General features: G+C 30.2%; 1 protein-coding gene across 1 annotated transcript; it reads left to right on the plus strand.

Moving 5' to 3' along the window:
• Positions 1-7304: 7304 nt before the first annotated feature.
• LOTGIDRAFT_89372 (hypothetical protein) lies at positions 7305-7613 on the plus strand (the record flags this gene model as incomplete). The annotated part of the gene is made up of 1 exon (XM_009047447.1): positions 7305-7613. A coding segment is annotated over one exon (309 nt), but the record flags the coding sequence as incomplete, so codon positions are not given.
• Positions 7614-20638: the final 13025 nt, after the last annotated feature.

Consider the following 20638-nt stretch of genomic DNA (forward strand, 5'->3'; position numbering starts at 1 on the left):
TGATCTAATGAATATGACATTTTGACAACTGTTGACATTTTAGCTGGTATAATATCATTTAATTGTTTACAAAAGGATGGTAGATTATATATTCTGAAGAATTCTAAATAAGCATTATCAGTAATTAAAAGAGATATGTTAACAATTGCTCTTTAATTGATAGCATTGTCAAACATAATTGCAGGTTTTGTATGTTAAATTAAGCAGAGATTTGTTCAAATACTAGAACTCTTGTAAGTTTAAATTACCACATAAACTGAACAGCATGATGCCTGTGTTGCTTTGACAATATGATTTTATAGCACATAATCATAATGGAATACATAATTGAATTTCTGGCTACAGTAATTTCATTTGAAGGAGAAAAGCTTTTACAGTTTGTGTATTAAATAGAAATATTGCATGTACACCTACTATTATAAAAATAGGGTGGAACTGACAAAAAAAAAAACAGGATTTAATACACAAAGAACTCCCCCTCCCCCACTTTGTTCAAATAATTTTTTTTATTAGTCGTGAATAGACTCAGACAGATTTGAATTAAAAAAAATGTTGGGAAAAAAATTCAATTGTGGTTGTTGCATGTTTCATAGCATTATAGTTTCATTAGTTTATCAGGTTTAAGAGAAGTAAAACATTAAAATTCTCTCAGGTGAGATGATACCATTTTTTTTTTTTAACTTTTGACAATTGGGTATACTTATTTTGCTTGATTATTGGTAATAGTTGATTTGTAATATTTTGGGAAATTGGATTTTTAATAAGCATCGTCAATTTGAAATGAAATATACATATTGAATATTTAAAGGTTATTAGATACTGTACTGATATTTCATTGTAAAAAAATAGAATATACTTTTCCAAAAGCAATATGTTCAAACTATAGGTAATGAAAAAAATACTTTTCCAACTGCAATATGAAAAAAAGTCCTAAAAAAATAGAGAAAATACCAAGGGTGATAAGTTAGTGAAATTTTACTTTATGAACCAAAATGAACACATTTATGTTTTTTTCAAAAGTTCACCATCAAGAATGGCTAAACTTGAGGAATGTTCAAGCCCTCGTTGCTCAGTGTAGTGCATTCACTCAAAAAGTGGTTTGCTGTTTCAATCCAACTTCATTTCAGATGGCATTTTTCTTGGTGACTACACAAGTTATTTATCATGTTTCTTCTGTCTACGTATGTTTTGGTCAGGTCAGTGTTTTAAACAGATGGTAGATGCCCCACAGAAGAGAAATTATCGTCTCCGGTTTCTCTGTCAAATTTGAGTTTAAAAACTATAGACTTGCCATTACAAGCGTTAATAAGATGACTTGTTTGTAAGAATTGTGACGGTCTAATACCAAGTCTTTTAGACAAGAGTTGATCTTCATTAGTATTCATTGGAACTTTGTATTCTAAGTCAGACATTAAGATTGATAAGTTTTAACTAATCATCCAAGACTTTTACTCTTCTACATCATTTTATCAAGACTGGAAATATAACAGATACCATCATAGACGGTGGCAGACTTTTACAAACTACCAAACTGCACATAAAAAAAAAATATTGAAAAAACATTTCTTTTTTGGTTATCAAATTTGATTTGTTTTCAGAAGATCTTGATAAGCAAAGAAATGTTAAAAGCTGGTATTTGGATACAGCTCTGATTTATATGTGATGCAATAGTTACTTAAAACTTAAAAGATTTATCAACTTTGTTCTGTTTTTTTTTTTATTAGTAATTTTTTTTATATAGCCACTTCATTTAGAGTCTAAAGACAGCCTTTTGAACATTGGTCAAATTAAGCTTTTGACTGGACTCGATGAGGTCTGTTTTAACCAATCAAATTTATACCCTCTCCAGTGCTAGCATTTTGTTACATTGTGTTTATCAGGTTAGGTCAAAAGGTTAATTTGACAAACATTCAAGAAGGCTGTCGTTAGACCCTAACTGAAGTGCCTATATAAAAAGAAAGAACTAATAAAAAAAACGGACAAAGTATATAAAACATTTTCCATTGGATGTCTTTTGTTAGGAGTTAATTTTGAAATTTTTAGACAAGAAAATTTTTTATGTATGATTTACAAGTCTGTGAAAAGAAATTGCCAGCAGCTGTAAGAAAACAATTGTTAATGAAGATAGTCTGATATGAAAGTTGTTGTTGTTTGAATAAGATATCAATCAGTAGGAAGATATTCTCTAGTCAGTCATTTTATTAATAGTCCAATAATATTTGCACTTGGTCTTGACTATTTCCTATGTACTGTCTTTACACTGTTGGACATAAAAACTAAAAGTATTCAAAATAGTTATTCAAATCTATCATTATAGTGAAATTTGGTTCTGTTTCATTTCCAATCTGATAAACTCTTTCAACCCTGAATGTAATTGAATTATAACATCATATACCCTGAATTTCAAGTAATAAAAGTAAAAGCGTATGATGTTAACGTTGTATGACATCACTTAGTAATGGCCGGTAATCTGGCTGCTCGGGTATATATTGTGTTAGTATGTGGCCAGTTGCTAGGGTTGAAAGGGATAACATGCAAATTTTCATGTTTTTTATGGGTAACTTCTGCAGTCACCATCCATGACTAAATTTTATTATGTTCTGGGTTATATTATAGCCAATCAAATACTCTGTTCACACAAGACACGATTTCTTTTTCGAGGAAATCTGGAAATTAAATGTTAAACATTTACTTATATTTTGCTCATTTTGTTTTCGATTTCGTATTATTAGTTTTATGACAAATTTTTTTACTTGTCAATTTTGGGATGAACAAGATTTAAAGAAGAATTTTGTAAGATCAAAGATCAGAAGTGTAGTACAAAAAGTTGGTGAAAAATGGAACGCCATGCAATGTTGTGCTCAATGACATTGTGACATAAATTTACTTGATAATCATAGTGAATCATGACATTTATTGTTAACTTATTAGAGCCTGAAATAGATAAGAATGATATTTATTAATTGGAAATATAATAATATTTGAACATCAAAGAGATTAAGAATCAGGATTGAGCATTTATTTATTTTCTGATTAATTGGTAATTGAATAGTGATGTCATTATGTCAATATTCCAATATTGGTTTGGTTAAATTGAAACAATACTCTTTTGAATGGACAGGTAGGCCAAATTTTTTTCACCAATCATACTTTAGTCTCAGAAACGGGATTTCTTTAGCCACTCAGTTATAGTGTGCGAAATTTGAGCCTTCAAATCCATGTGTGTCCAGAATTATCCATGATTGATTGTTAGAATGACGACTCGTCAATTTAAGGTACTCTGTGATATAAAGAAAAGACATATATAAAATGAAGAGTTTGAGATATTTTTGAAGGAATTAGGCGTTGTTCGTACATTTCTAGTACTTCTAAAGACTATTTACATATATTCAAGATTAAAATCAACCCTCCAAATTGCACATCTGTCCCTAAAGTAATTGACTTAATGAACATATATTCTAAATGGAATATTTTTTATGTAAAATAAGAGTACTGTTCAATGAAACAGATACGACTCTTGATCAATACACATTTCAAATCTAATCAAAATTGTGCATTTCACTATGAAATGATACTCATTGGAGTTTGAAGTCATATTAGAATTTAAAGGCTTACTACTGTGAGTAGTTGGTAGTTAGTATCAACAAGGTTTTCTGTGGAATAGTGAAGGCTGCAAGATCAACACTTAGCCAGTGTTTTGTGAAGATTTAAATCTACAGGCAACATTGAAGGGACAGGTTTACCATATCCGATTAAGTAATCATACCTTAGTCTCAGAAATGGCAATTTTTTTAGCTAAGCTAATCAGTAATAGTGTTCACAGCTCACTGTCGACATTTGAACATCAAATCCATGTTGTGTTGAGAATTATCCGTGTTTAAATGTTAAAATGACGACTCATCCTTTCTTCAGACTCTGCCACATAAGGAAAAGACATACGTATAGAAATGGAAAGTGAAATTTCTAGTTTGATATCATATTTAAAGGAATTACGCGATTTTTGTGCATTTCTAGTACTTCTTTAGACTAATTATATATAACTAAGACCCAAATCAACTTCCAAAATTGGCAAATCATTGCCATAAAAGAAATTTGCCGTGTCAGTTTTGTGTGTGGGCATTGGAGTCAAAAAGTCAACAATAGATGATTTTTACTCTAATATCTAAGGAAGGATTATGTTAAGAAAAGCAGATTATAGTTATGATTCCACTAGTGATAATTCTTCCAATGACAATAGTAACAGATCCATCTTCGCAATATCAAGTTAGTATGTATACTTCTTCTTATACCTTGACTGCAATAGTCACCTTTCTTCTATTGTTGAAGTTTGTAAACAAGAAGCCATAATGTTTACAATCCAATTAAATCACTGGATTCTGTGATACAAGAATATTGGCTGTTGCAGTCAAGGTATAAGATGTATGATGGTAATAGCTTGACATTGTGAAGATGTAACAGACCTAGTCTAGCTATGATACTTGATTTTCATATACATGTATCTGTATGAATACCTTGAAGCATCCTGAAATAGAAATTGACGAGAAAATTGGCTATTTGTAAGTTGACGACAGTTTATCTATTTTACTAGAGGGTGACACCAATTAAGAAAAATGGTGGGAGAAGATAGATGTCTCTGTCAGTGAAAAGCTACTATTAATGGACTTGTGTTGGCTTTAAAGACTCATTTGAAGCCACTTATAAAGAACATTTTTTTAAAACAATTTAATGAAGTTAAGGAGATAGACATTGTTCTTAACATGTTTGTGAAAGTGAAATTCCTGAAAATTGAAGAGTCTTGGAATGATCAATAGAGAGTTTAAGATGGCAATTAGTGGAGAATTGATTATCAAGTCAGTTGGAAATCTTGAATGATATCCGACATAAATACTTTTTTTTGTATCAGTAACCAGTATTTTGTGTAGATAGAAAGAGAGGATTTTAACCATGTTTCCCTATCGTGAATATCATTCCCATGGTGAAGTGATCCATAATTTAATTGATTTATTTTCTATGTATGTACAAATTCGTTATTATCAGGAACAAAGGGATGAGCCTAGTTTACCACCAGGCTCTTATTATAATTCAAGGTAAGAATTCATTACTGGGCCATAGAAAAATCCTTTTCATTTTAATTTGAATTATGGATTTATTGCATTGGAACTACCCTTATGCTTATATATAATTTGAAAATAATGTCAATTGTAAATAGCTCTTGAAGTTTTTTTTTTAACGAGTCCCAGTGAATGTTCTTGAACCATTATAATAAATGAAACAGAAATTTATCTTACAAAATAATGTGAATTACAATAAAGTCTTAGCTTTGTCTTATTTCATGTAAAATTTTATTCTTGAGTTGTATTCCATATTTGATAACATTATGTGCATTTTATGTGCATAACATATTGATTTGTTTTAAGAGAATGGCACTTTATAGTGATTGTGAAGAGGATTGTAGTTTTGAAAAGATAACACTTTAAAGTGATTATAAAGAAGACTTATTTTTTCATTGTAAGAGAATGGCACTTTAAGTGATTGTGAAGAGGATTGTAGTTTTGAAAAGATAACACTTTAAAGTGATTATAAAGAAGACTTATTTTTTCATTGTAAGAGAATGGCACTTTAAGTGATTGTGAAGAGGATTGTAGTTTTGAAAAGATAACACTTTAAAGTGATTATAAAGAAGACTTATTTTTTCATTGTAAATGAATGGCACTTTGTGAAGAGGACTTGTAGTTTTGTTGTAATACGATTTTTTTGTGAGAAGATAACACACATTAAAGCTATTGTATATATTACACAGTCTACTAAGAGGGTACAATGTAATTTAAATGGGCTTTGTATCATGATTTGCAATTCAAAAACACCCAATATGTGATCCAATTTTTCCAATCATTAGCCAAATATGAAATTTATCCTATGTTCTATGAAGTATTTCTGGATATATTAGGCTATTCTCAGTGCTCTCTTCAAGCTTGAAGAACTGTGGACCTTTAAGTCTAGAAGAAGCTGGATCCTATGTAAGCTTAACCATTGTAATTATTTATTTTAGACGTCATTGGTGAGATTGTTTTGGAAAATTACAACCAGAGCTAGTTCAATTGTTATCAAATTTTTCTCAAATACAAATCACTATTCAAATTCATTAATTAGTTTGCATCTTTCTGATTACATAATGTTACTTGGATGCAGCAGATACATTCATGTTGAAGGCTTTACAAGGATGGGAAGAATATATAATATTTTTGACCAATGAAAAGTGTAGCCAACCCCTCATTTTGGAATCCTTTTTGATGGCAAAACTTGGTTGGAAACTTCAAACCAGGCCTCAAGGATATCAAGCAAGCAAGTCAGCATTTAACTCACTTAGCCATTCTGGTTCCCTCAGGGCAATTTTGACATGACTTTTGCTTTAGATTGCGTTTTATACTAAATGTTATAATCTAGATTGGTGATTCTAGTGGTAGATATCTAGCAATATCTAGTAGTAAATAATTATATATGACTGGACAGAGGACATGTTTGGTTAATAAGATCAGAGAGTTGATAGATATTGAATAGGGTGATGTGACATCTGTAAACTCTTCAATTCTATACAATATAATATCAATACGGAATTAAATAGAACTCCCATAGTCTGATGGACAGCTGTAGATTATCTTCACATATTTCATTCCCATTTCTTTTCTTCTACTTATAGCCTCGGGCCTTATCTCATTTTCTTTCCTCTTGAAAATTCATTCAGTTCATTGATTTTTTTCCTTAAAATTTAAGCTGATCCTCTTTGATTAAAATGCTGGCATTGCTATGTATATCAGAATTTAATATATATGATTTTCACCATCAATATAAAGACCATTTGATTTCTAATGTTTGTCTACTCTCTAGATCAGACAGTCTTAAACAATTGGACAATGCAGCTTTCAATGACAGACAGTGAAGGCGTAAAATCCTCAACAGTTAGCATTAACAAACAGATGCTGCAGTAACAAAACTTACATCTTACATTTCATGTATTCAGAAAAGTATACAATTGTCAACAACCATAGAATAGAAACAATGGAACATATACATATATATCAACCAACAAATAGAAAATATAGTTTCTAGATAAAACACACAGTTTCTATCAACCAACAAATAGAATATACAATTTCTGTCAACCAACAAATAGAACATACAGTTATAAATTCAGATTCTATTAACCAACCAATAGAACATACAGTTTTTATAAACTAACAAATAGAACATACAGTTTTTATAAACTAACAAATAGAACATACAGTTTTTATAAACTAACAAATAGAACATACAGTTTTTATAAACTAACAAATAGAACATACAGTTTTTATAAACTAACAAATAGAACATACAGTTTTTATAAACCAACAAATAGAACATACAGTTATAAATTCAGATTTTATAAACTAACAAATAGAACATACAGTTTTTATAAACTAACAAATAGAACATACAGTTTTTATAAACTAACAAATAGAACATACAGTTTTTATAAACTAACAAATAGAACATACAGTTTTTATAAACTAACAAATAGAACATACAGTTTTTATAAACTAACAAATAGAACATACAGTTTTTATAAACCAACAAATAGAACATACAGTTATAAATTCAGATTCTATTAACCAACCAATAGAACATACAGTTTTTATAAACTAACAAATAGAACATACAGTTTTTATAAACTAACAAATAGAACATACAGTTTTTATAAACTAACAAATAGAACATACAGTTTTTATAAACCAACAAATAGAACATACAGTTATAAATTCAGATTCTATTAACCAACCAATAGAACATACAGTTTTTATAAACTAACAAATAGAACATACAGTTTTTATAAACTAACAAATAGAACATACAGTTTTTATAAACTAACAAATAGAACATACAGTTCCTAATGCACTGTTGTGATAGTCAAGAATTTAATCTACAATTTCAAGAAGCTTTGTCTCTGAATTTAAAGCTATATCATTGAAGCAATATCTGTTTAATTGAGAAAAAGTAAAGTTGCTGTTTTCAATGACTTGGTGTCAAGTAGATTGACAGCTTTACAAGACTTTCTTTTTTAAAGTACAATCTTCTATTTCCTATAAACAAACATTTCATTTACTTTTAGAGATAATAATATTGATAGTCAAGAAAATGGACAGAAAATTCCTCGGCAAGAAGAAATGAGACGAGTTCGTGAAGAAATTGAACGTCAACAAGAACAGGAGTATGCAAAGAAAGAACAGGAAAAAGGTATATCAATAGAATTGCTATACGAGTAGGGCTTATAAAGACTGGGTTTTCTTTAAATATCATGAGTTATGGCACTTGAATGTCTATTTGACAGAAATTGCCTACACTCTCCACCAGAAAAGAAGTCACCAAATTTCATTTAGGCACAATGGAAAATATTGTGATCACAACAAAATCAAACTTTTAATATCCAGACTGAAAGTGTAATGAATTTTAGCAAATACATAATATCTTTGAAACATGATGATTCATTGAATCCTTTACTTTCAATTATCAAGACTGGATCTGGTCTTTCAGGAATAGGCATGAAACATATAAATATTGATTTTGTCAGGTCATTGGACATATTTCTACCATCTTTATCACACTTTGGAATAAAAGTCAATTAAGCAGTTCACCTACAATTCAATAAAAGTTACTGTTAGGTCTATCGTGCTATTATAAACATGATCAATGTCAGATATTACAGATGACAATTTAATAAAGGTAATATTCATACGGCTCAGTCGGCTCCATTTAAATAATGCCTTGAAAATGCCGACAGTCTAAATTTTCATTGTCCATTCAATTAATTGTAGGAGAACAGGTTGTCAGTTATTTATTCTGGAAAGTTTTTTGATAAGCATAAAGGTTTCAGAAACATAACTTTAGGTACCATATCAAGTAACTTCTTGATTGATTAGTACAAAAAAACGGAGATGATTTTAGACTTCCTTTCATCTGATTGATCAATCCTTAAAGTCTATCTACAATATACTTTTATTAATAACCAATTTCCTATCCCACTGGAGTTTTTGAGACAAAAGCTTATTATTTTTATCATTTATTACTGTATAATAGTATATGAGATGGAAGATGAAAAAGAGAATTTGATGACAAATCAATTCAGTCGAAATGATGGAAAAGATTACCAATCACCTAAAGGTAATAGAGGTTAACCACTCTTGTCTAAATTTTCATGCTAAAAATGTTTTTCTTTATCTAAAGTATTCTTGTGTGTGTTTTTATTCAAATCTTCATTTTCTTATGAAATTTCAATATAAGGGTCATGTTCTTTGAAATTCAAATATAAATGTTATGTTCTATGAAATTCAAATATAACTCATGTTCCATGAAATACAAAATATGAATGTCATGTTCTTTGAAATAAAAATATGAATGTCATGTTCTTTGAAATAAAAATATAAATGTCATGTTCTTTGAAATAAAAATATAAATGTCATGTTGTTTGAAATAAAAAATATAAATGTCATGTTCTTTGAAATACAAAATATAAATGTCATGTTCCATGAAATAAAAAATATAAATGTCATGTTCTTTGAAATAAAAATATAAATGTCATAATTTTCATAAAAGTATAAATGTCATGTTCTCTGAAATAAAAATATAACTGTCATGCTGTTTAATAAAAATATAAATGTCATAATTTTCATAAAAATATAAATGTCATGTTGTTTGAAATAAAAATTTAACTGTCATGTTCCATGAAATAAAAGTATAAATGTCATGTTCTTTGAAATTTGTATATAGACTATCATAATTCTTATACTTTGATGAAAATTCAAATATAAAAAGAGTGATTAATGTAAATTTATAAAGTTATAAGAACTGTAATCTATGTTTATTAAGAAAAATAAGATGTTAAATGAATCTGTAAGAAGTGAAATATAAATTTATTTTGAATTCTTTTTTAATTAAAAATCTGATAATACGTTTCTACACACAATAGATTCTATGAGGATGTTCAAGTTGGCAGTTTATAGCCAGATTTTAAGAAATGTCTGTGATTTAAATGACTAATTATGGAAATATAATATGCAATTATAGATTTTCTTCCCTTGAGACAAGTTTGTCTGTAAAATTGTAATTGTTATTATCAAAATAAAACTCTTCTAACCAAAATCAATTCAAAGATTAATCTTTTATTAAATAATAGATCAAACAATTGGCAATCCTTTTAATACCGTTAGTGAAGATTTTTCTAATACTCAAAACTGAATATTCCTTCCAATTTGCTTTTTAAAACTTATTTATTAATGTTGAAATAGAACTTTATTCATTGAAATAAGACGTTATTGTTACTGTATTTATTAAGGTTGAAATAGAACTTTTATTGTTAACTGTATTAATTAAGGTTGGAATAGGACTTTAATCTTTGAAGGTTGAAATAAGACTTTAATCATCGAAATAGGACTTTAATTGCTACTGTATTTATTAATGTTGAAATAAGACTTTAATCTTTGAAAGTTGAAATAAGACTTTAATCTTTGAAAGTTGAAATAAGACTTTAATCTTTGAAAGTTGAAATAGAACTTTAATCATCGAAATAGAACTTTAATTGTTACTGTATTTATTAAGGTTGAAATAAGACTTTAATCTTCGAAATAGCACTTTAATTGTTATACTGTATTTATTAAGGTTGAAATAGGACTTAAATTGTTATACTGTATTTATTAATGTTGAAATAGGACTTATTAAGGTTGAAATGGGACTTTAATTGCAATACATTTTAGCACTGTAATTTTGAGTTCACCTCAGTCATCTTCTTGAGAATTCCATCAAATTTCAAAGACATTCTACTCTGGGGACAAAGTTTGAACTTAAGAACTTAAGCAAGAATATTTAGAAAAACAAAATCATTTTTGCATGAAAAATTTCCATTATTGCCTGTTATTAATGCTTAACTTGATTCTTTTTTTTCCTAGTCATACGTGCCATGGGTAAAGTTGACTTCATTATTTACCACTTACTGAGTATTGTGATCTAAAATCTCTTCCCTACAGTAAAATTGAAGGCTTTCTGATGTATAGAAAGAATCAGACATAAATTGTCATCTAAATTCAATATGTAACAAATAAGATCGATAGTATTATTTGAAGAGCCTTTAGGCAAGAGAAATATCTTTTTGAGAAGTTTGAAAAATATTGACCTCAATTGTGTCTGATTTTTATCTCTATATCATATGTAAAATGATGTGAAATGGCAACATGTTCAGAGATCAAACCATCCAACAAGTGATCCTTCAATTTTGCTCCTGACTCCTGACCTTAGTGAACCCTTTCATGTGATTTGATATTCAAGACTATTTCTCGTTCTCCTTAGTCAGTGTTGTTGTACTACTGGTTCTCAAACCATCACGAGTCATAGTGTGACAAATCCTCTTTAGTGTTTCTGTGAGCACCTGAGACAATGATCAACGCTGCTATCTGTCTATTTCTTCTAATCCTTTTGTTTCCTATGAATTTGTTTAGCTATTGTTAAACTTCAAAAAAACATATTAGAGGTTAAAATATTCCAAAAGTACAAAATCATATTTTAGAAATCATAATGGTACCTTTTCAAACACTAATAAACTGATACACTTAGAACATGCATTGTCAAAATTCCCAAACCCTGCAGCATAAGATATTGATATATACTATGTCTCATGGGTACAACTTAGTAATACATAAGCCAGTATGAAATTCAAATTTCAAGATTCAAACCTTGCAGTCTTTTCAAATCTCCAATAACAAATAATGAAGAGCTCACTTGTTTATTTTTTTTTTTTGGTTATTCACAAATCCCCAATTTCTGACTTGCTCTTTATTGATTATTCATAAATCTCCAAACCATAGCGGACTCATTATTCATGATTCACAAATACTCAATACTGAATGACAAATAACAAGCCAACTTCACACTAAAGCAGCCTTGTAGGTTATACTGGAGATATTTCACAAAAATATATATATAAAAAATATTCTATTTCCTGCATAATAATAAGTACTTGTAGTTCTTTACATAAATATTTATATTGTGTGTTATCATAAAACAAACCACTCAAAGTCACTTCAATCTTTTCACTTTTATTTGTAATATTCAATCTGCAGACCTTGATTTTTTACCATTGATTTCATATAACTTTTTGTGCAAAGGTGATTTTGACTATGTTTGTATAACCAATATAACTTGTGCTTATTATACCTTCACAAAATATACCAACTCTAAGTGACCTAAAAGTTATTGAAAAATGAATTCTCTTGAATAGTGACAAACATGAAGGTCATTGTGGTCTAGTGGTACCATGCATCACCTTATTTACCAATCTTAAATTAAACACATTGAATTTTAATGCATCTGAATTTCAAGGCCTGTTGTATTTTGCATGTAAATGTTCCAATTTGCCAATATTTTGTTGTTGTCATTTGATATGTTTGCATAAACTTTTTTTTACATGTCTTATTTAGCCTTACTCGAAATTTTAATTGCATTTTGAAATGGATTTGTCATTTTATTATAAATGGAAATAGTTTTTTTTCGGTTCATTCATGCATATTTGAACAAGTCAGTCTTAGATTTAATTTCATTTTATTGCATGAAAATCAATGTCAATTATGGATATTCCTCATTTCTTTCACATTAGACATGGATATTTTGCGGATATGATTTTTTCTGAAGAGTTATCAAATCATAATTTGCATCGGGATAACCCCTTCACATTATTTTCACATTGCTTTTTATGAGGTTATTTTTTTATGGAAAATTATCTTTTATAAATCAACCAATTTACTTCACAGTTTTCTTTGCATTAAATAGCATGTTTATTTGCAGTGCATGTCCTTTTTTCTGCCATATTAATTTTATTACTCAATTCAGTTTTTTCTTAAATTTCATTCAAGATGCTGCTCCATACTTTGAGGTTTTTGCTGCATATTGTATTTATTTACATTTCTGCTTCATTCTTTATTCAAGTTACTGCTTCATTCTTTATTCAAGTTTCTTCTTCATTCTTTATTCAAGTTTCTTCTTCATTCTTTATTCAAGTTACTGCTTCATTCTTTATTCAAGTTTCTTCTTCATTCTTTATTCAAGTTTCTGCTTCATTCTTTATTCAAGTTTCTGCTCTATTCTTTATTCAAGTTTCTTCTTCATTCTTTATTCAAGTTTCTGCTTCATTTTTTATTCATGTTTCTGCTCTATTCTTTATTTATTCCATTTGCTGCCCTGCACTTTATTTATATTACTGTTCTATTCTTCATATAAGTTGCTGCTCCATTCTTCAATGAAGTGACTGATTCTTCATTTAAGTTACTGCTCCATTCTTCCATGAAATGACTGCTTGATTCTTCATTTGAGTTAAAGCTCTGTTCTACATATATATTCAAGTTAAATGAATAAATTTATACAATTCTCACCTCGAAAAAATAATCATTTTCATTCTACTATGTACATGCAAGTTTTTCTTCTATTCTACTTTCTTGATAGCAATCCATTTCAATCCATGGCTTGATAGCAATCTATAACATACTGTTTTGATGGTATTCCTTTCAATCTATGTCTTGATAGCAATGAGCTTCATTCTATTGTTTTAATGGTGATCCAGTCCAATCCAATTCATCTACAGTCTTGATAGCAATCCAGTTCAATCTACTTTCTTCATGGCAATCTAATTCATTCTACTGTCTTGGTAGCAATTCAATTCAATCAACCCTCTTGATCTCAATTCAGTTCAACTCTTGTGATATCAATCCAGTTAACCTTCTTGACAGCAATCCAGTTCATGGCAATCTTTATAGCAATTAAGTTTTACTTTCTTGGTAACAATCCATGTCATTCCTTCAACTCTCATGATAGAAATCCAGTTCAACTCTCTTGATAGTTATTCAGTTCAATCTTTGTGGCAATCCAGTTCAATCTATTGTCTTGATAACAATCCAGTTCAACCCTCTTGAGAGAAATTCAGTTCAACTCTTGTGATGTCAATCCAGTTCAACTCTCTGGATAGCAATCCATTTTATTCATCTGTATGGATAGCAATCCAGTTCAACTCTCTCAATAGCAATCCAGTCTGACTCTCTTGATAGCAATTCAGTTAAACGCTTGTGATGTCAATTCAGTTCAACCCTCTTAATAACCGTCAAGTGCAACTCTCTTGATAGCAATCCAGTTCAACCCTCTTGATAACATCAATCCATTTTATTCGTCTGTTTTTATGTAAATCCAGTGCAACCATCTTGATAGCAATCCATTTCATTCTTATGTCTGGATAGCAATCCAGTTCAACTCTCTCGATAGCAATCCAGTTCAACTCTCTCGATAGCAATCCTGTCCGACTCTCTTTTTAGCAATTCAATTAAACTCTTGTGATGTCAATTCAGTTCAACCCCCTTGATAACCATCAAGTGCAACTCTTTTGATAGCAATCCAGTTCAACCCTCTTGATAACAGCAATCCATTTTATTTGTCTGTTTTGATGTCAATCCAGTGTAACCATCTTGATGGCAATCCATTTCATTCTTCTGCCTGGATAGCAATCCAGTTCAACTCTCTCGATAGCAATCCAGTTCAACTCTCTCGATAACAATCCAGTTCAACTCTCTTGATAGCAATTCGGTTCAACTCTCTTGATAACAATCCAGTTCAACTCTCTTGATAGCAATTCGGTTCAACTTGTGTGATGACAATCCAGTTCAACCCTCTTGATAGCAATCAAATTCATTCTACTGTCTTTTTCGAAATCTTGACATTAAAAAAAATTATAAACTTTGGTAATTATTAGCAATATAGTAATAGATATTTTTTAAAGGGAGAAATCCAGACCCAGAAACATACAAATTAATGAAATAGAAAGCAGCTGAGTTTTAAATTTCATTTGTTTATATTAGAATAACATAGAAAATACATTAGTTAGTATATTAATGATTAATTTATGATTTTTTACAGTAGTTGATATTGGAACTTCAATAGTATTAAAAACAATTGGATGAGTTTTATCTTGCATTTTGTGCAAATTATTGTATTAATTTCAAGTTGCCTTTTGATACCTCCATGTTTTGCTAATCCGTACTTTGCAAAACTTGTTCAATTTTGTAGTTATGTGATGAAATGAACTTCAACTTTCTTGAATTTATGGCTTGATCTTTTATTCATTTGTTAATTCTTTTAACACTTTTGGCGGCTTTTATCAGAGCAAAAGATATCTTCGAAATCAAAGCTCAGAGAGTAATCAAACATTTAAAATTATGAAGTTCATTTCATCAGTATTTTATGCATTTTGCTTAGTAAGCATTTATTTTGATTATTAGATTAAATTGTTATTTTTGACATTTTTCCTGCATGTTGTGGATTGTTTATGCATGGTTTTTGTTTTTAGGTTATGAATCCGATGATGAACAGGAAGGGATTGAAGGAAAGCACTACACTAGGCGCAATAAGGGCAAAAAATATGCCCCACTTGAGAAGGAAGACACTTTAGAAAATGGTGCTCTTAGGAATAGTATGGAATCTAGTCAAAATTCTTCTAAAAGACATAACTGTCACTCACAGTCGCTAACAGCTAACTCCTCCTCTTCTCACAACTATCGACAACATCGTTCTGAATCTCATGAGTCATCTGAAGATTACTACAGCGAAGGTGAACCATTGTCACAAACCACTTACGTAAGGGGACTGCATACTACAGGTATAACTCTTTTCTTTTTACTTTGAAAAGAACCAATTTAACACAGATGATCTTAGAGCAGACTTACAAATGGTGTTTTAGCTATGAAATGTTGTCGTTTTTTTTAGTCAATTCCCCTTTTTTATGCATTCAAAGTAGTGCTGCTGCTTTTCTGTAGTTTTCCAGTTTTGAATTTTTTTTAACGTTTGCGATTTAAATTATGTTGTAATTATTCTATGTTAGATAGATTTTAATCAATTCAGAGTTATATGTGCATGGTTAATTCAGAGAATTTTCTGCATATTTTTTATAGACTAAAAATTAACATTACCACTTCTCTATTAACTTCTCTTATACAACACTTACAAACTTAATAACTGCCTACTCTATGTCTTTTCCTTCTTTTGCATTAGCTTATTTCATCTACGATTATTTCGACTTTAGACAAACATAATCTAGGTTTAAAAGATAACTTATACATATGAATGAGTTTAAAATATTGTAATGTGTCTTTCTTCCGAAACCTGTATTAAAAAGGACTAGGTGAATAATACAAAGTATTGTTTGAGTTCAAAATATTTTATTTGATAATTGTATAGAAATCCATTTAAATTTTGACCTTCATGATAGTCTACCTATTTTTGACCCATCTCACTATTCTTTGATCTGATTATTTTCGGCTCAAGCTCTATCACAGTTTGAAACTATTTTACATGAAAAAAGATTTCCATGGGATTAAAAGTCTGGTAGAAAATGATTAGGTAGTAGTAAAGATTAGACTTGAACCACAAGACACACCTGGTTCTTTGTGAATATCAGTTAAAAATAAAATAAGACATTTTCCTGTGATGAGAATTCTCATCAGTTAGGCTTTGTTATATTGATTGTAGGGTTATGTTCGTGTCTCAGGTCATACTACACTGGTCAGACAATAGAATGTCATAGCTAATGTTAAAAAAAATAATTAACAAGTCAATATTCCTTCACAGTGTTCAGAAAAATGATTTTACAAAAGATATAGCAATTTTTAATCATTTTTTTCAGCATAGCATTATTTGCTATTGCTCGCAATGTCACACCACTAGTTTTGGCCAATTAATTTATAAATTCTGATTCACATTCTAAAACCATTAAGAAGTGAATTAATTCTCCCTGTATTAGGCCCAAGGCTGACAGCTATTTTTGGAACATTCTCGCTAAGTCAGAATAAAGTAAAATGCAAAAATACATTTTGATTCGATTTTCAGATTGTCTTGAAGTTTTTTTTTTTGCTAATATTCGAAAAATATACGATATGGGTTAGCACTGTTATAACCGTAGTGGTGGTGGGTGTTGCCCACTTGCTCTTTTCTAAATACCTGATGGTACTTTTTGGAGGAGTCTACTACTATACAACTCTTGTAATTTGGACGAGATTTTGATCATGCTTGTATGGATTTTTTTTATTTAAACAGTGATTTAAATTGTCATTAATTGTAGTGAAAGTAAATTGAAATATTTATTGGTTTCTTTAATGATGTCTTTAAAAATCACAGAAACCATTTATATTCAACATAATGAATACTTAAACTGAGATAACATGTTCATGAAATAGAATCTTTTGATGTAGGGAATCTTGTTCAAGCTATGGAAGTACAAATAGAAATTTTGTTTAACACAAACAATGAATCCTTAGTCGCGGCTTCAAAAACTTGGAAAAATGACCAGGCTGCGTATTGTTGAAAACAAGTTTAGTGCTAGGATGTCCTAGTTTCCTAACTTCCAACATTGTTCCAGGACATCCTAGAGCTAAAATTGTTTTCAAGAATACGCAGCCTGGTCATTTTTTACAAATTTTTAGCGCTAGGATTTCCTGGAACAATGTTGGAAGTTAGGAAATTAGGACATTCTAGCGCTAAGATCATTTCAAGAATTCGCGGCCTGGACATTATATAAACTCCATTCATTTCATTTCATTTTGGACATTATATACAAAAATTCAACTTGATCACTTATTGAAAAGTTTACATCACTAACATATCCTTTGTAAAGTGTTTGGGTTTACAATGGAAGCCATTTTGACATTGCTATCATCTACAGGTGAATCTGATACAGATGAAGAAACAGACAGATTACTACAGAAACAATACCAAAGACGTGATCAATATGTTGAAATACCAGAACTTACTGAACCACCAAATAGAAATGCTCAAGTAAGTATTAGTGTAGTTTATCTGATACAGGCTATGTTTTCAAGTTGACAAAGCAAGTTGCTGAGTGACATCATGTCTTCTTGGGAATGCTTTCTTGTAAATGACACTCCCAACAGTATTTATTTAAATAATTTTTTTTTGAACAAAAATTTTCAAAGGTTGTATATTGGCCTTAGGAGGAAAAATGAAAGAAATAACTATAACTGTATTTTACATGGAGAACAACTAATAGGTCCACAAAGGATTCAATCTACCAGCTGTTATCCTGTATTATCCATACCCATTTACAATTGGTTCCACTGGAATTATGAGTAAAGTTGATGTTTTCAATTAATCAGACTTTTACGCGCCAATTGAGATCAGGACCCATGACGACCATTTATTTAGTTGACTTTGTGAACTCTCAGAAAAGAAATCAATGGAATAAGGGGAGGTTTTTTTATAAATGAATCACATAGTTGATCTTTTTTCTACTTACAGGCTGAGCTATGTCGTTCTAAAGCAAAAGAAGGTGAGCCTGAATCATGTAAGCTATCAATTTTTATACTAATATAATATTAGATGTTGTTACAGTTGTAATGTTGTAAGTAGATTTTGCCTAAAGTTGGTGAGTAATCCTTCCCATCCACATGTCAGCATCACTGCATATTTCCTTTTTGTCTTGCTTGATAAGTTTATATTACTATCGATTGTCCTGAACTCTCTTTTCCCATGGAATGACTTGAATTGAAAATCAATGTTCTGGTAGCTGTCTGTTTTTGATTGACTGTGAATGTTTGGTAACTGACTTCTAAATAGTTGTGACTCTTCTGATAACTGACACCCGCATTGACCATTACGCTGCTGATAACTGACACCCGCATTGACCATTACGCTGTTGATAACTGACATCCGCATTGACCATTACGCTGCTGATAACTGACACCCGCATTGACCATTACGCTGCTGATAACTGACACCCGCATTGACCATTACGCTGCTGATAACTGACTTCTGAATTGACCATTACTCCACTTGTAACTGACTTCTGAATTACCCATAACTCCTCTGTTAACTGACTGCCAAATTGTCCATCACTCTTCTGGTAACTGACTTCCAAATTGTCCATCACTCCTCTGGTAACTGACTTCCAAATTTACCCCTTTCTTTTCTGTTAACTGACTTCTGAATTACCCATAACTCCTCTGTTAACTGACTGCCAAATTGTCCATCACTCCTCTGGTAACTGACTTCCAAATTTACCCCTTTCTTTTCTGTTAACTGACTTCTGAATTACCCATCACTCATCTGTTAACTGACATGCAAATTGTCCATTACTCCTTTGGTAACTGACTTCTAAATTGCCCCTTACTTCTCTGGTAACTGACTTCCAAATTGTCCTTAACTCCTCTGGTAACTGACTTCCAAATTGCCCCTTACTTCTCTGGTAACTAACTTCTGAATTACCTATCACTCTTCCTTTCCCATCACTCTTCTGGTAACTGACCGTTGAATTTTCCATCAACCTCTGGTAACTGACTTCCATCACTTTCTGGTAAAATGTTGTTTGATACCTTGCTATTCTGTTGACCATAACCTCTGGCAATTTTCTATTCAAATGACCTTAACCACTCTGGTTTCTACCAAAGTTGCCATCAATTCTTCTTGTAACCAACTTGACATTGAATCAGACTCCTCTAATATGTGACTAAATCTATTCCATATTTCCCTCAGTTGATAACTTTCACTTCATTCCAATTACCAATTTTCCATGCCTTATTGTTGAATGCAAAAAATATATAATGAATTCCAAATTTAAGGATTAAATAAATGTTGTACAACAATGTTAATTTTAATGTAATACAAATTTCCAATAAACCTTCTGGCTAGTAAACCAATGGTATCAACAATTTTGAACCTCTGCAACTAAACCATCATTTTTCAAAAACAACTTTTAATTTAGTAGATTATGAAGCTTTGATAAGCTTTCCCTATTCATCCTAGAAAATCAGAGTTACCTACCTTACCATGTGTTGTAAAATTGTCTGCTGTTAGTTTATGTTGTATTGTAGTGTTTGTCTAGTTATAGAGATATTCCCTGTTGTTATTTTTGATCATTAGCTCAATTCCACATTCTTGAAATTTTGATTTGAAAATAATCAATATAGGCTACTTTTTGAACGATTTTATTTTTAGTATTTAATTGATCAATTGGATTAAAATTATGTTATTTTTTTAAAATGGACGTCTGCTTTTTCTGCACATAGATGTTCCAATTGGTATTGTATTTTTTTTTTTTTTTGAAGGATTCGGTTGAAATGTCAATTTTTTTTTGTATGTAAAATTGTATTTGTTTTTAAATGAACACTTATGCTAAATTTTTTGTCTCATTTTTCCCCTCATGCCCTGCATGGAATCTTCCTTTGTCTTTGAATACTAACATCAACCTATGATATGGTAAGTTTGCGATCAACTCCAAGTATTTTTCAATTTTATTCTTCCCTACAAGAATGTTTTTCTGTTCAACCCATTTCTTGATCTTGCTCTTGTCTTTAAGATTTTCTGTTTTGTCAATGGTGGTGATGGCTAAACTTGTGCTTGTTTTTTAAAGCAAAATATGAAAAAAAAAATTAGTCTATTAGATATAAGCATATATATTAAAGGGTTTATGCATTATATACAGCGAAAAAAAGGAAAGGAAATGGTCCTATAATAATGATAAACTATTTATTTTACTTGGGTCAGAATTAGGTTCATTGCAAGAGTTAGACCCAGT

The sequence above is a fragment of the Lottia gigantea genome (genome assembly GCF_000327385.1).
Source record: "Lottia gigantea unplaced genomic scaffold LOTGIsca_112, whole genome shotgun sequence".
NCBI lineage: Eukaryota > Metazoa > Mollusca > Gastropoda > Lottiidae > Lottia > Lottia gigantea.